The 15,221-nt window shown below is 53.9% G+C and overlaps 1 protein-coding gene across 1 annotated transcript in view; it reads left to right on the top strand.

Moving 5' to 3' along the window:
* Nucleotides 1-8,692, top strand: part of LOC147109979 (apolipoprotein Eb-like) — a 32,822-nt gene extending 24,130 nt beyond the window's left edge. Inside the window, exon 5 of the mRNA XM_086002448.1 lies at nucleotides 8,676-8,692. Within this exon, the coding sequence (XP_085858574.1) occupies nucleotides 8,676-8,692 (17 nt within the window). The remainder of the gene's footprint in view (nucleotides 1-8,675) is intronic.
* Nucleotides 8,693-15,221: the final 6,529 nt, after the last annotated feature.

The following is a 15,221-nucleotide window of genomic DNA, read 5'->3' as shown; positions in this document are numbered from 1 at the left end:
CCTGATGGAGAGACTCCCTCTTTAAACAGGGTCCCTGACGGAGAGACTCCCTCTTTAAACAGGGTCCCTGACGGAGAGACTCCCTCTTTAAACAGGGACCCTGACGGAGAGACTCCCTCTTTAAACAGGGTCCCTGACGGAGAGACTCCCTCTTTAAACAGGGTCCCTGACGGAGAGTCTCCCTCTATAAACAGGGTCTCTGACGGAGAGACTCCCTCTTTAAACAGGGTCCCTGACGGAGAGACTCACTCTTTAAACAGGGTCCCTGACGGAGAGACTCCCTCTTTAAACAGGGTCCCTGACGGAGAGACTCCCTCTTTAAACAGGGTCCCTGACGGAGAGACTCCCTCTTTAAACAGGGTCCCTGACGGAGAGACTCCCTCTTTAAACAGGGTCCCTGACGGAGAGACTCCCTCTTTAAACAGGGTCCCTGACGGAGAGACTCCCTCTTTAAACAGGGTCCCTGACGGAGAGACTCCCTCTTTAAACAGGGTCCCTGACGGAGAGACTCCCTCTTTAAACAGGGTCCCTGACGGAGAGACTCCCTCTTTAAACAGGGTCCCTGACGGACAGACTCCCTCTGTAAACAGGGTCCCTGACGGAGAGACTCCCTCTTTAAACAGGGTCCCTGACGGAGAGACTCCCTCTTTAAACAGGGTCCCTGATGGAGAGACTCCCTCTTTAAACAGGGTCCCTGACGGAGAGACTCCCTCTTTAAACAGGGTCCCTGATGGAGAGACTCCCTCTTTAAACAGGGTCCCTGACGGAGAGACTCCCTCTTTAAACAGGGTCCCTGACGGAGAGACTCCCTCTTTAAACAGGGTCCCTGACGGAGAGACTCCCTCTTTAAACAGGGTCCCTGATGGAGAGACTCCCTCTTTAAACAGGGTCCCTGACGGAGAGACTCCCTCTTTAAACAGGGTCCCTGACGGAGTGACTCCCTCTTTAAACAGGGTCCCTGACGGAGAGACTCCCTCTTTAAACAGGGTCCCTGATGGAGAGACTCTCTCTTTAAACAGGGTCCCTGACGGAGAGACTCCCTCTTTAAACAGGGTCCCTGACGGAGAGACTCTCTCTTTAAACAGGGTCCCTGACGGAGAGACTCCCTCTTTAAACAGGGTCCCTGACGGAGAGACTCCCTCTTTAAACAGGGTCCCTGATGGAGAGACTCCCTCTTTAAACAGGGTCCCTGACGGAGAGACTCCCTCTTTAAACAGGGTCCCTGACGGAGAGACTCCCTCTTTAAACAGGGTCCCTGACGGAGAGACTCCCTCTTTAAACAGGGTCCCTGACGGAGAGACTCCCTCTTTAAACAGGGTCCCTGACGGAGAGACTCCCTCTTTAAACAGGGTCGCTGACGGAGAGACTCCCTCTTTAAACAGGGTCCCTGACGGAGAGACTCCCTCTTTAAACAGGGTCCCTGACGGAGAGACTCCCTCTGTAAACAGGGTCCCTGATGGAGAGACTCCCTCTTTAAACAGGGTCCCTGACGGAGAGACTCCCTCTTTAAACAGGGTCCCTGATGGAGAGACTCCCTCTTTAAACAGGGTCCCTGACGGAGAGACTCCCTCTTTAAACAGGGTCCCTGACGGAGAGACTCCCTCTTTAAACAGGGTCCCTGACGGAGAGACTCTCTCTTTAAACAGGGTCCCTGACGGAGAGACTCCCTCTTTAAACAGGGTCCCTGACGGAGAGACTCCCTCTTTAAACAGGGTCCCTGACGGAGAGACTCCCTCTTTAAACAGGGTCCCTGATGGAGAGACTCTCTCTTTAAACAGGGTCCCTGACGGAGAGACTCCCTCTTTAAACAGGGTCCCTGACGGAGAGACTCCCTCTTTAAACAGGGTCCCTGACGGAGAGACTCCCTCTTTAAACAGGGTCCCTGACGGAGAGTCTCCCTCTATAAACAGGGTCTCTGACGGAGAGACTCCCTCTTTAAACAGGGTCCCTGACGGAGAGACTCACTCTTTAAACAGGGTCCCTGACGGAGAGAGTCCCTCTTTAAACAGGGTCCCTGACGGAGAGACTCCCTCTTTAAACAGGGTCCCTGACGGAGAGACTCCCTCTTTAAACAGGGTCCCTGACGGAGAGACTCCCTCTTTAAACAGGGTCCCTGAAGGAGAGACTCCCTCTTTAAACAGGGTCCCTGACGGAGAGACTCCCTCTTTAAACAGGGTCCCTGACGGAGAGACTCCCTCTTTAAACAGGGACCCTGATGGAGAGACTCCCTCTTTAAACAGGGTCCCTGACGGAGAGACTCCCTCTTTAAACAGGGTCCCTGATGGGGAGACTCTCTCTTTAAACAGGGTCCCTGACGGAGAGACTCCCTCTTTAAACAGGGTCCCTGACGGAGAGACTCCCTCTTTAAACAGGGTCCCTGACGGAGAGACTCCCTCTTTAAACAGGGTCCCTGACGGAGAGACTCCCTCTTTAAACAGGGTCCCTGACGGAGAGACTCCCTCTTTAAACAGGGTCCCTGATGGAGAGACTCCCTCTTTAAACAGGGTCCCTGACGGAGAGTCTCCCTCTATAAACAGGGTCTCTGACGGAGAGACTCCCTCTTTAAACAGGGTCCCTGACGGAGAGACTCACTCTTTAAACAGGGTCCCTGACGGAGAGACTCCCTCTTTAAACAGGGTCCCTGACGGAGAGACTCCCTCTTTAAACAGGGTCCCTGACGGAGAGACTCCCTCTTTAAACAGGGTCCCTGACGGAGAGACTCCCTCTTTAAACAGGGTCCCTGAAGGAGAGACTCCCTCTTTAAACAGGGTCCCTGACGGAGAGACTCCCTCTTTAAACAGGGTCCCTGACGGAGAGACTCCCTCTTTAAACAGGGTCCCTGATGGAGAGACTCCCTCTTTAAACAGGGTCCCTGACGGAGAGACTCCCTCTTTAAACAGGGTCCCTGATGGGGAGACTCTCTCTTTAAACAGGGTCCCTGACGGAGAGACTCCCTCTTTAAACAGGGTCCCTGACGGAGAGACTCCCTCTTTAAACAGGGTCCCTGACGGAGAGACTCCCTCTTTAAACAGGGTCCCTGACAGAGAGACTCCCTCTTTAAACAGGGACCCTGACGGAGAGACTCCCTCTTTAAACAGGGTCCCTGACGGAGAGACTCCCTCTTTAAACAGGGTCCCTGACGGAGAGTCTCCCTCTATAAACAGGGTCTCTGACGGAGAGACTCCCTCTTTAAACAGGGTCCCTGACGGAGAGACTCACTCTTTAAACAGGGTCCCTGACGGAGAGACTCCCTCTTTAAACAGGGTCCCTGACGGAGAGACTCCCTCTTTAAACAGGGTCCCTGACGGAGAGACTCCCTCTTTAAACAGGGTCCCTGACGGAGAGACTCCCTCTTTAAACAGGGTCCCTGACGGAGAGACTCCCTCTTTAAACAGGGTCCCTGACGGAGAGACTCCCTCTTTAAACAGGGTCCCTGACGGAGAGACTCCCTCTTTAAACAGGGTCCCTGACGGACAGACTCCCTCTGTAAACAGGGTCCCTGACGGAGAGACTCCCTCTTTAAACAGGGTCCCCGACGGAGAGACTCCCTCTTTAAACAGGGTCCCTGAAGGAGAGACTCCCTCTTTAAACAGGGTCCCTGACGGAGAGACTCCCTCTTTAAACAGGGTCCCTGATGGAGAGACTCCCTCTTTAAACAGGGTCCCTGACGGAGAGACTCCCTCTTTAAACAGGGTCCCTGACGGAGAGACTCCCTCTTTAAACAGGGTCCCTGACGGAGAGACTCCCTCTTTAAACAGGGTCCCTGATGGAGAGACTCCCTCTTTAAACAGGGTCCCTGACGGAGAGACTCCCTCTTTAAACAGGGTCCCTGACGGAGTGACTCCCTCTTTAAACAGGGTCCCTGACGGAGAGACTCCCTCTTTAAACAGGGTCCCTGATGGAGAGACTCTCTCTTTAAACAGGGTCCCTGACGGAGAGACTCCCTCTTTAAACAGGGTCCCTGACGGAGAGACTCTCTCTTTAAACAGGGTCCCTGACGGAGAGACTCCCTCTTTAAACAGGGTCCCTGACGGAGAGACTCCCTCTTTAAACAGGGTCCCTGATGGAGAGACTCCCTCTTTAAACAGGGTCCCTGACGGAGAGACTCCCTCTTTAAACAGGGTCCCTGACGGAGAGACTCCCTCTTTAAACAGGGTCCCTGACGGAGAGACTCCCTCTTTAAACAGGGTCCCTGACGGAGAGACTCCCTCTTTAAACAGGGTCCCTGACGGAGAGACTCCCTCTTTAAACAGGGTCGCTGACGGAGAGACTCCCTCTTTAAACAGGGTCCCTGACGGAGAGACTCCCTCTTTAAACAGGGTCCCTGACGGAGAGACTCCCTCTGTAAACAGGGTCCCTGATGGAGAGACTCCCTCTTTAAACAGGGTCCCTGACGGAGAGACTCCCTCTTTAAACAGGGTCCCTGATGGAGAGACTCCCTCTTTAAACAGGGTCCCTGACGGAGAGACTCCCTCTTTAAACAGGGTCCCTGACGGAGAGACTCCCTCTTTAAACAGGGTCCCTGACGGAGAGACTCTCTCTTTAAACAGGGTCCCTGACGGAGAGACTCCCTCTTTAAACAGGGTCCCTGACGGAGAGACTCCCTCTTTAAACAGGGTCCCTGACGGAGAGACTCCCTCTTTAAACAGGGTCCCTGATGGAGAGACTCTCTCTTTAAACAGGGTCCCTGACGGAGAGACTCCCTCTTTAAACAGGGTCCCTGACGGAGAGACTCCCTCTTTAAACAGGGTCCCTGACGGAGAGACTCCCTCTTTAAACAGGGTCCCTGACGGAGAGTCTCCCTCTATAAACAGGGTCTCTGACGGAGAGACTCCCTCTTTAAACAGGGTCCCTGACGGAGAGACTCACTCTTTAAACAGGGTCCCTGACGGAGAGAGTCCCTCTTTAAACAGGGTCCCTGACGGAGAGACTCCCTCTTTAAACAGGGTCCCTGACGGAGAGACTCCCTCTTTAAACAGGGTCCCTGACGGAGAGACTCCCTCTTTAAACAGGGTCCCTGAAGGAGAGACTCCCTCTTTAAACAGGGTCCCTGACGGAGAGACTCCCTCTTTAAACAGGGTCCCTGACGGAGAGACTCCCTCTTTAAACAGGGTCCCTGATGGAGAGACTCCCTCTTTAAACAGGGTCCCTGACGGAGAGACTCCCTCTTTAAACAGGGTCCCTGATGGGGAGACACTCTCTTTAAACAGGGTCCCTGACGGAGAGACTCCCTCTTTAAACAGGGTCCCTGACGGAGAGACTCCCTCTTTAAACAGGGTCCCTGACGGAGAGACTCCCTCTTTAAACAGGGTCCCTGACGGAGAGACTCCCTCTTTAAACTGGGTCCCTGACGGAGAGACTCCCTCTTTAAACAGGGTCCCTGATGGAGAGACTCCCTCTTTAAACAGGGTCCCTGACGGAGAGTCTCCCTCTATAAACAGGGTCTCTGACGGAGAGACTCCCTCTTTAAACAGGGTCCCTGACGGAGAGACTCACTCTTTAAACAGGGTCCCTGACGGAGAGACTCCCTCTTTAAACAGGGTCCCTGACGGAGAGACTCCCTCTTTAAACAGGGTCCCTGACGGAGAGACTCCCTCTTTAAACAGGGTCCCTGACGGAGAGACTCCCTCTTTAAACAGGGTCCCTGAAGGAGAGACTCCCTCTTTAAACAGGGTCCCTGACGGAGAGACTCCCTCTTTAAACAGGGTCCCTGACGGAGAGACTCCCTCTTTAAACAGGGTCCCTGATGGAGAGACTCCCTCTTTAAACAGGGTCCCTGACGGAGAGACTCCCTCTTTAAACAGGGTCCCTGATGGGGAGACTCTCTCTTTAAACAGGGTCCCTGACGGAGAGACTCCCTCTTTAAACAGGGTCCCTGACGGAGAGACTCCCTCTTTAAACAGGGTCCCTGACGGAGAGACTCCCTCTTTAAACAGGGTCCCTGACGGAGAGACTCCCTCTTTAAACAGGGTCCCTGACGGAGAGACTCCCTCTTTAAAGAGGGTCCCTGATGGAGAGACTCCCTCTTTAAACAGGGTCCCTGACGGAGAGACTCCCTCTTTAAACAGGGTCCCTGACGGAGAGACTCCCTCTTTAAACAGGGTCCCTGACGGAGAGACTCACTCTTTAAACAGGGTCCCTGACGGAGAGACTCCCTCTTTAAACAGGGTCCCTGACGGAGAGACTCCCTCTTTAAACAGGGTCCCTGACGGAGAGACTCCCTCTTTAAACAGGGTCCCTGACGGAGAGACTCCCTCTTTAAACAGGGTCCCTGAAGGAGAGACTCCCTCTTTAAACAGGGTCCCTGACGGAGAGACTCCCTCTTTAAACAGGGTCCCTGACGGAGAGACTCCCTCTTTAAACAGGGTCCCTGACGGAGAGACTCCCTCTTTAAACAGGGTCCCTGACGGAGAGACTCCCTCTTTAAACAGGGTCCCTGATGGAGAGACTCCCTCTTTAAACAGGGTCCCTGACGGAGAGACTCCCTCTTTAAACAGGGTCCCTGACGGAGAGACTCCCTCTTTAAACAGGGTACCTGACGGAGAGACTCCCTCTTTAAACAGGGTCCCTGACGGAGAGACTCCCTCTGTAAACAGAGTCCCTGACGGAGAGACTCCCTCTTTAAACAGGGTCCCTGACGGAGAGACTCCCTCTTTAAACAGGGTCCCTGACGGAGAGACTCCCTCTTTAAACAGGGTCCCTGACGGAGAGAATCCCTCTTTAAACAGGGTCCCTGACGGAGAGACTCCCTCTTTAAACAGGGTCCCTGACGGAGAGACTCCCTCTTTAAACAGGGTCCCTGACGGAGAGACTCCCTCTTTAAACAGGGTCCCTGACGGAGAGACTCCCTCTTTAAACAGGGTCCCTGACGGAGAGACTCCCTCTTTAAACAGGGTCCCTGACGGAGAGACTCCCTCTTTAAACAGGGTCCCTGACGGAGAGACTCCCTCTTTAAACAGGGTCCCTGACGGAGAGACTCCCTCTTTAAACAGGGTCCCTGACGGAGAGACTCCCTCTTTAAACAGGGTCCCTGACGGAGAGACTCCCTCTTTAAACAGGGTCCCTGACGGAGAGACTCCCTCTTTAAACAGGGTCCCTGACGGAGAGACTCCCTCTTTAAACAGGGTCCCTGACGGAGAGACTCCCTCTTTAAACAGGGTCCCTGACGGAGAGACTCCCTCTTTAAACAGGGTCCCTGACGGAGAGACTCCCTCTGTAAACAGGGTCCCTGACGGAGAGACTCCCTCTTTAAACAGGGTCCCTGACGGAGAGACTCCCTCTTTAAACAGGGTCCCTGACGGAGAGACTCCCTCTGTAAACAGGGTCCCTGACGGAGAGACTCCCTCTTTAAACAGGGTCCCTGACGGAGAGACTCCCTCTTTAAACAGGGTCCCTGACGGAGAGACTCCCTCTTTAAACAGGGTCCCTGAAGGAGAGACTCCCTCTTTAAACAGGGTCCCTGACGGAGAGACTCCCTCTTTAAACAGTGTCCCTGACGGAGAGACTCCCTCTTTAAACAGGGTCCCTGACGGAGAGACTCCCTCTTTAAACAGGGTCCCTGACGGAGAGACTCCCTCTTTAAACAGGGTCCCTGACGGAGAGACTCCCTCTTTAAACAGGGTCCCTGACGGAGTGACTCCCTCTTTAAACAGGGTCCCTGACGGAGAGACTCCCTCTTTAAACAGGGTCCCTGATGGAGAGACTCTCTCTTTAAACAGGGTCCCTGACGGAGAGACTCCCTCTTTAAACAGGGTCCCTGACGGAGAGACTCCCTCTTTAAACAGGGTCCCTGACGGAGAGACTCCCTCTTTAAACAGGGTCCCTGACGGAGAGACTCCCTCTTTAAACCGGGTCCCTGACGGAGAGACTCCCTCTGTAAACAGGGTCCCTGACGGAGAGACTCCCTCTTTAAACAGGGTCCCTGACGGAGAGACTCCCTCTTTAAACAGGGTCCCTGACGGAGAGACTCCCTCTTTAAACAGGGTCCCTGACGGAGAGACGCCCTCTTTAAACAGGGTCCCTGATGGAGAGACTCCCTCTTTAAACAGGGTCCCTGACGGAGAGACTCCCTCTTTAAACAGGGTCCCTGACGGAGAGACTCCCTCTTTAAACAGGGTCCCTGACGGAGAGACTCCCTCTTTAAACAGGGTCCCTGACGGAGAGACTCCCTCTTTAAACAGGGTCCCTGACGGAGAGACTCCCTCTTTAAACAGGGTCCCTGACGGAGAGACTCCCTCTTTAAACAGGGTCCCTGACGGAGAGACTCCCTCTTTAAACATGGTCCCTGACGGAGAGACTCCCTCTTTAAACAGGGTCCCTGACGGAGAGACTCCCTCTGTAAACAGGGTCCCTGACGGAGAGACTCCCTCTTTAAACAGGGTCCCTGACGGAGAGACTCCCTCTTTAAACAGGGTCCCTGACGGAGAGACTCCCTCTTTAAACAGGGTCCCTGACGGAGAGACTCCCTCTTTAAACAGGGTCCCTGACGGAGAGACTCCCTCTTTAAACAGGGTCCCTGACGGAGAGACTCCCTCTTTAAAAAGGGTCCCTGACGGAGAGACTCCCTCTTTAAACAGGGTCCCTGACGGAGAGACTCCCTCTTTAAACAGGGTCCCTGATGGAGAGACTCCCTCTTTAAACAGGGTCCCTGACGGAGAGACTCCCTCTTTAAACAGGGTCCCTGACGGAGTGACTCCCTCTTTATACAGGGTCCCTGATGGAGAGACTCCCTCTTTAAACAGGGTCCCTGACGGAGAGACTCTCTCTTTAAACAGGGTCCCTGACGGAGAGACTCTCTCTTTAAACAGGGTCCCTGACGGAGAGACTCCCTCTTTAAACAGGGTCCCTGACGGAGAGACTCCCTCTTTAAACAGGGTCCCTGACGGAGAGACTCTCTCTTTAAACAGGGTCCCTGACGGAGAGACTCCCTCTTTAAACAGGGTCCCTGACGGAGAGACTCCCTCTTTAAACAGGGTCCCTGACGGAGAGACTCCCTCTTTAAACAGGGTCCCTGACGGAGAGTCTCCCTCTATAAACAGGGTCTCTGACGGAGAGACTCCCTCTTTAAACAGGGTCCCTGACGGAGAGACTCACTCTTTAAACAGGGTCCCTGACTAAGAGACTCCCTCTTTAAACAGGGTCCCTGACGGAGAGACTCCCTCTTTAAACAGGGTCCCTGACGGAGAGACTCCCTCTTTAAACAGGGTCCCTGACGGAGAGACTCCCTCTTTAAACAGGGTCCCTGAAGGAGAGACTCCCACTTTAAACAAGGTCCCTGACGGAGAGACTCCCTCTTTAAACAGGGTCCCTGACGGAGAGACTCCCTCTTTAAACAGGGTCCCTGACGGAGAGACTCCCTCTTTAAACAGGGTCCCTGAAGGAGAGACTCCCTCTTTAAACGGGGTCCCTGACGGAGAGACTCCCTCTTTAAACAGGGTCCCTGACGGAGAGACTCCCTCTTTAAACAGGGTCCCTGATGGAGAGACTCCCTCTTTAAACAGGGTCCCTGACGGAGAGACTCCCTCTTTAAACAGGGTCCCTGATGGGGAGACTCTCTCTTTAAACAGGGTCCCTGACGGAGAGACTCCCTCTTTAAACAGGGTCCCTGACGGAGAGACTCCCTCTTTAAACAGGGTCCCTGACGGAGAGACTCCCTCTTTAAACAGGGTCCCTGACGGAGAGACTCCCTCTTTAAACAGGGTCCCTGACGGAGAGACTCCCTCTTTAAACAGGGTCCCTGACGGAGAGACTCCCTCTTTAAACAGGGTCCCTGACGGAGAGACTCCCTCTTTAAACAGGGTCCCTGACGGAGAGACTCCCTCTTTAAACAGGGTCCCTGACGGAGAGACTCCCTCTTTAAACAGGGTCCCTGACGGAGAGACTCCCTCTTTAAACAGGGTCCCTGACGGAGAGATTCCCTCTTTAAACAGGGTCCCTGACGGAGAGACTCCCTCTTTAAACAGGGTCCCTGATGGAGAGACTCCCTCTTTAAACAGGGTCCCTGACGGAGAGACTCCCTCTTTAAAAGGGGTCCCTGACGGAGAGCCTCCCTCTTTAAACAGGGTCCCTGAGGGAGAGACTCCCTCTTTAAACAGGATCCCTGATGGAGAGAATCCCTCTTTAAACAGGGTCCCTGACGGAGAGACTCCCTCTTTAAACAGGGTCCCTGACGGAGAGACTCCCTCTGTAAACAGGGTCCCTGACGGAGAGACTCCCTCTTTAAACAGGGTCCCTGACGGAGAGACTCCCTCTTTAAACAGGGTCCCTGACGGAGAGACTCCCTCTTTAAACAGGGTCCCTGACGGAGAGACTCCCTCTTTAAACAGGGTCCCTGACGGAGAGACTCCCTCTTTAAACAGGGTCCCTGACGGAGAGACTCCCTCTTTAAACAGGGTCCCTGATGGAGAGACTCCCTCTTTAAACAGGGTCCCTGATGGAGAGACTCCCTCTGTAAAAGGGGTCCCTGATGGTGAGACTCCCTCTTTAAACAGGGTCCCTGATGGAGAGACTCCCTCTTTAAAAGGGGTCCCTGATGGTGAGACTCCCTCTTTAAACAGGGTCCCTGATGGAGAGACTCCCTCTTTAAAAGGGGTCCCTGACGGAGAGACTCCCTCTTTAAACAGGGTCCCTGATGGAGAGACTACCTCTTTAAACAGGGTCCCTGATGGTGAGACTCCCTCTTTAAACAGGGTCCCTGATGGTGAGACTCCCTCTTTAAACAGGGTCCCTGACGGAGAGACTCCCTCTTTAAACAGGGTCCCTGACGGAGAGACTCCCTCTTTAAACAGGGTCCCTGACGGAGAGACTCCCTCTTTAAACATGGTCCCTGATGGAGAGACTCCCTCTTTAAACAGGGTCCCTGACGGAGAGACTCCCTCTTTAAACAGGGTCCCTGACGGAGAGACTCCCTCTTTAAACAGGGTCCCTGACGGTGAGACTCCCTCTTTAAACAGGGTCCCTGACGGAGAGACTCCCTCTTTAAACAGGGTCCCTGACGGAGAGACTCCCTCTTTAAACAGGGTCCCTGACGGAGAGACTCCCTCTTTAAACATGGTCCCTGACGGAGAGACTCCCTCTTTAAACAGGGTCCCTGACGGAGAGACTCCCTCTTTAAACAGGGTCCCTGACGGAGAGACTCCCTCTTTAAACAGGGTCCCTGACGGAGAGACTCCCTCTTTAAACAGGGTCCCTGACGGAGAGACTCCCTCTGTAAACAGGGTCCCTGACGGAGAGACTCCCTCTTTAAACAGGGTCCCTGACGGAGAGACTCCCTCTTTAAACAGGGTCCCTGACGGAGAGTCTCCCTCTTTAAACAGGGTCCCTGACGGAGAGACTCCCTCTTTAAACAGGGTCCCTGACGGAGAGACTCCCTCTTTAAACAGGGTCCCTGACGGAGAGACTCCCTCTTTAAACAGGGTCCCTGACGGAGAGACTCCCTCTTTAAACAGGGTCCCTGACGGAGAGACTCCCTCTTTAAACAGGGTCCCTGACGGAGAGACTCCCTCTTTAAACAGGGTCCCTGACGGAGAGACTCCCTCTTTAAACAGGGTCCCTGACGGAGAGACTCCCTCTTTAAACAGGGTCCCTGACGGAGAGACTCCCTCTTTAAACAGGGTCCCTGACGGAGAGACTCCCTCTTTAAACAGGGTCCCTGACGGAGAGACTCCCTCTTTAAACAGGGTCCCTGACGGAGAGACTCCCTCTGTAAACAGGGTCCCTGACGGAGAGACTCCCTCTTTAAACAGGGTCCCTGACGGAGAGACTCCCTCTTTAAACAGGGTCCCTGACGGAGAGACTCCCTCTTTAAACAGGGTCCCTGACGGAGAGACTCCCTCTTTAAACAGGGTCCCTGACGGAGAGACTCCCTCTTTAAACAGGGTCCCTGACGGAGAGACTCCCTCTTTAAACAGGGTCCCTGACGGAGAGACTCCCTCTTTAAACAGGGTCCCTGACGGAGAGACTCCCTCTTTAAACAGGGTCCCTGACGGAGAGACTCCCTCTTTAAACAGGGTCCCTGACGGAGAGACTCCCTCTTTAAACAGGGTCCCTGACGGAGAGACTCCCTCTTTAAACAGGGTCCCTGACGGAGAGACTCCCTCTTTAAACAGGGTCCCTGACGGAGAGACTCCCTCTGTAAACAGGGTCCCTGACGGAGAGACTCCCTCTTTAAACAGGGTCCCTGACGGAGAGACTCCCTCTTTAAACAGGGTCCCTGACGGAGAGACTCCCTCTTTAAACAGGGTCCCTGACGGAGAGACGCCCTCTTTAAACAGGGTCCCTGACGGAGAGACTCCCTCTTTAAACAGGGTCCCTGACGGAGAGACTCCCTCTTTAAACAGGGTCCCTGACGGAGAGACTCCCTCTTTAAACAGGGTCCCTGACGGAGAGACTCCCTCTTTAAACAGGGTCCCTGACGGAGAGACTCCCTCTTTAAACAGGGTCCCTGACGGAGAGACTCCCTCTTTAAACAGGGTCCCTGACGGAGAGACTCCCTCTTTAAACAGGGTCCCTGACGGAGAGACTCCCTCTTTAAACATGGTCCCTGACGGAGAGACTCCCTCTTTAAACAGGGTCCCTGACGGAGAGACTCCCTCTGTAAACAGGGTCCCTGACGGAGAGACTCCCTCTTTAAACAGGGTCCCTGACGGAGAGACTCCCTCTTTAAACAGGGTCCCTGACGGAGAGACTCCCTCTTTAAACAGGGTCCCTGACGGAGAGACTCCCTCTTTAAACAGGGTCCCTGACGGAGAGACTCCCTCTTTAAACAGGGTCCCTGACGGAGAGACTCCCTCTTTAAACAGGGTCCCTGACGGAGAGACTCCCTCTTTAAACAGGGTCCCTGACGGAGAGACTCCCTCTTTAAACAGGGTCCCTGACGGAGAGACTCCCTCTTTAAACAGGGTCCCTGACGGAGAGACTCCCTCTTTAAACAGGGTCCCTGACGGAGTGACTCCCTCTTTAAACAGGGTCCCTGACGGAGAGACTCCCTCTTTAAACAGGGTCCCTGACGGAGAGACTCTCTCTTTAAACAGGGTCCCTGACGGAGAGACTCTCTCTTTAAACAGGGTCCCTGACGGAGAGACTCCCTCTTTAAACAGGGTCCCTGACGGAGAGACTCCCTCTTTAAACAGGGTCCCTGACGGAGAGACTCTCTCTTTAAACAGGGTCCCTGACGGAGAGACTCCCTCTTTAAACAGGGTCCCTGACGGAGAGACTCCCTCTTTAAACAGGGTCCCTGACGGAGAGACTCCCTCTTTAAACAGGGTCCCTGACGGAGAGTCTCCCTCTATAAACAGGGTCTCTGACGGAGAGACTCCCTCTTTAAACAGGGTCCCTGACGGAGAGACTCACTCTTTAAACAGGGTCCCTGACTAAGAGACTCCCTCTTTAAACAGGGTCCCTGACGGAGAGACTCCCTCTTTAAACAGGGTCCCTGACGGAGAGACTCCCTCTTTAAACAGGGTCCCTGACGGAGAGACTCCCTCTTTAAACAGGGTCCCTGAAGGAGAGACTCCCACTTTAAACAAGGTCCCTGACGGAGAGACTCCCTCTTTAAACAGGGTCCCTGACGGAGAGACTCCCTCTTTAAACAGGGTCCCTGACGGAGAGACTCCCTCTTTAAACAGGGTCCCTGAAGGAGAGACTCCCTCTTTAAACGGGGTCCCTGACGGAGAGACTCCCTCTTTAAACAGGGTCCCTGACGGAGAGACTCCCTCTTTAAACAGGGTCCCTGATGGAGAGACTCCCTCTTTAAACAGGGTCCCTGACGGAGAGACTCCCTCTTTAAACAGGGTCCCTGATGGGGAGACTCTCTCTTTAAACAGGGTCCCTGACGGAGAGACTCCCTCTTTAAACAGGGTCCCTGACGGAGAGACTCTCTCCCTCTTTAAACAGGGTCCCTGACGGAGAGACTCCCTCTTTAAACAGGGTCCCTGACGGAGAGACTCCCTCTTTAAACAGGGTCCCTGACGGAGAGACTCCCTCTTTAAACAGGGTCCCTGACGGAGAGACTCCCTCTTTAAACAGGGTCCCTGACGGAGAGACTCCCTCTTTAAACAGGGTCCCTGACGGAGAGACTCCCTCTTTAAACAGGGTCCCTGACGGAGAGACTCCCTCTTTAAACAGGGTCCCTGACGGAGAGACTCCCTCTTTAAACAGGGTCCCTGACGGAGAGATTCCCTCTTTAAACAGGGTCCCTGACGGAGAGACTCCCTCTTTAAACAGGGTCCCTGATGGAGAGACTCCCTCTTTAAACAGGGTCCCTGACGGAGAGACTCCCTCTTTAAAAGGGGTCCCTGACGGAGAGCCTCCCTCTTTAAACAGGGTCCCTGACGGAGAGACTCCCTCTTTAAACAGGGTCCCTGACGGAGAGACTCCCTCTTTAAACAGGGTCCCTGACGGAGAGACTCCCTCTTTAAACAGGGTCCCTGACGGAGAGACTCCCTCTTTAAACAGGATCCCTGATGGAGAGACTCCCTCTTTAAACAGGGTCCCTGACGGAGAGACTCCCTCTTTAAACAGGGTCCCTGACGGAGAGACTCCCTCTTTAAACAGGGTACCTGACGGAGAGACTCCCTCTTTAAACCGGGTCCCTGACGGAAAGACTCCCTCTGTAAACAGAGTCCCTGACGGAGAGACTCCCTCTTTAAACAGGGTCCCTGACGGAGAGACTCCCTCTTTAAACAGGGTCCCTGACGGAGAGACTCCCTCTTTAAACAGGGTCCCTGACGGAGAGAATCCCTCTTTAAACAGGGTCCCTGACGGAGAGACTCCCTCTTTAAACAGGGTCCCTGACGGAGAGACTCCCTCTGTAAACAGGGTCCCTGACGGAGAGACTCCCTCTTTAAACAGGGTCCCTGACGGAGAGACTCCCTCTTTAAACAGGGTCCCTGACGGAGAGACTCCCTCTTTAAACAGGGTCCCTGACGGAGAGACTCCCTCTTTAAACAGGGTCCCTGACGGAGAGACTCCCTCTTTAAACAGGGTCCCTGACGGAGAGACTCCCTCTTTAAACAGGGTCCCTGATGGAGAGACTCCCTCTTTAAACAGGGTCCCTGATGGAGAGACTCCCTCTGTAAAAGGGGTCCCTGATGGTGAGACTCCCTCTTTAAACAGGGTCCCTGATGGAGAGACTCCCTCTTTAAAAGGGGTCCCTGATGGTGAGACTCCCTCTTTAAACAGGGTCCCTGATGGAGAGACTCCCTCTTTAAAAGGGGTCCCTG

This window comes from Somniosus microcephalus, chromosome 12 (assembly GCF_052327205.1).
Source record: "Somniosus microcephalus isolate GS21.2 chromosome 12, FLI_Smic_1.0, whole genome shotgun sequence".
Taxonomy (NCBI): domain Eukaryota; kingdom Metazoa; phylum Chordata; class Chondrichthyes; order Squaliformes; family Somniosidae; genus Somniosus; species Somniosus microcephalus.
The sequence above is the reverse complement of the archived record's forward strand: the minus strand, read 5'-3'. Positions and strand labels throughout refer to the sequence as shown.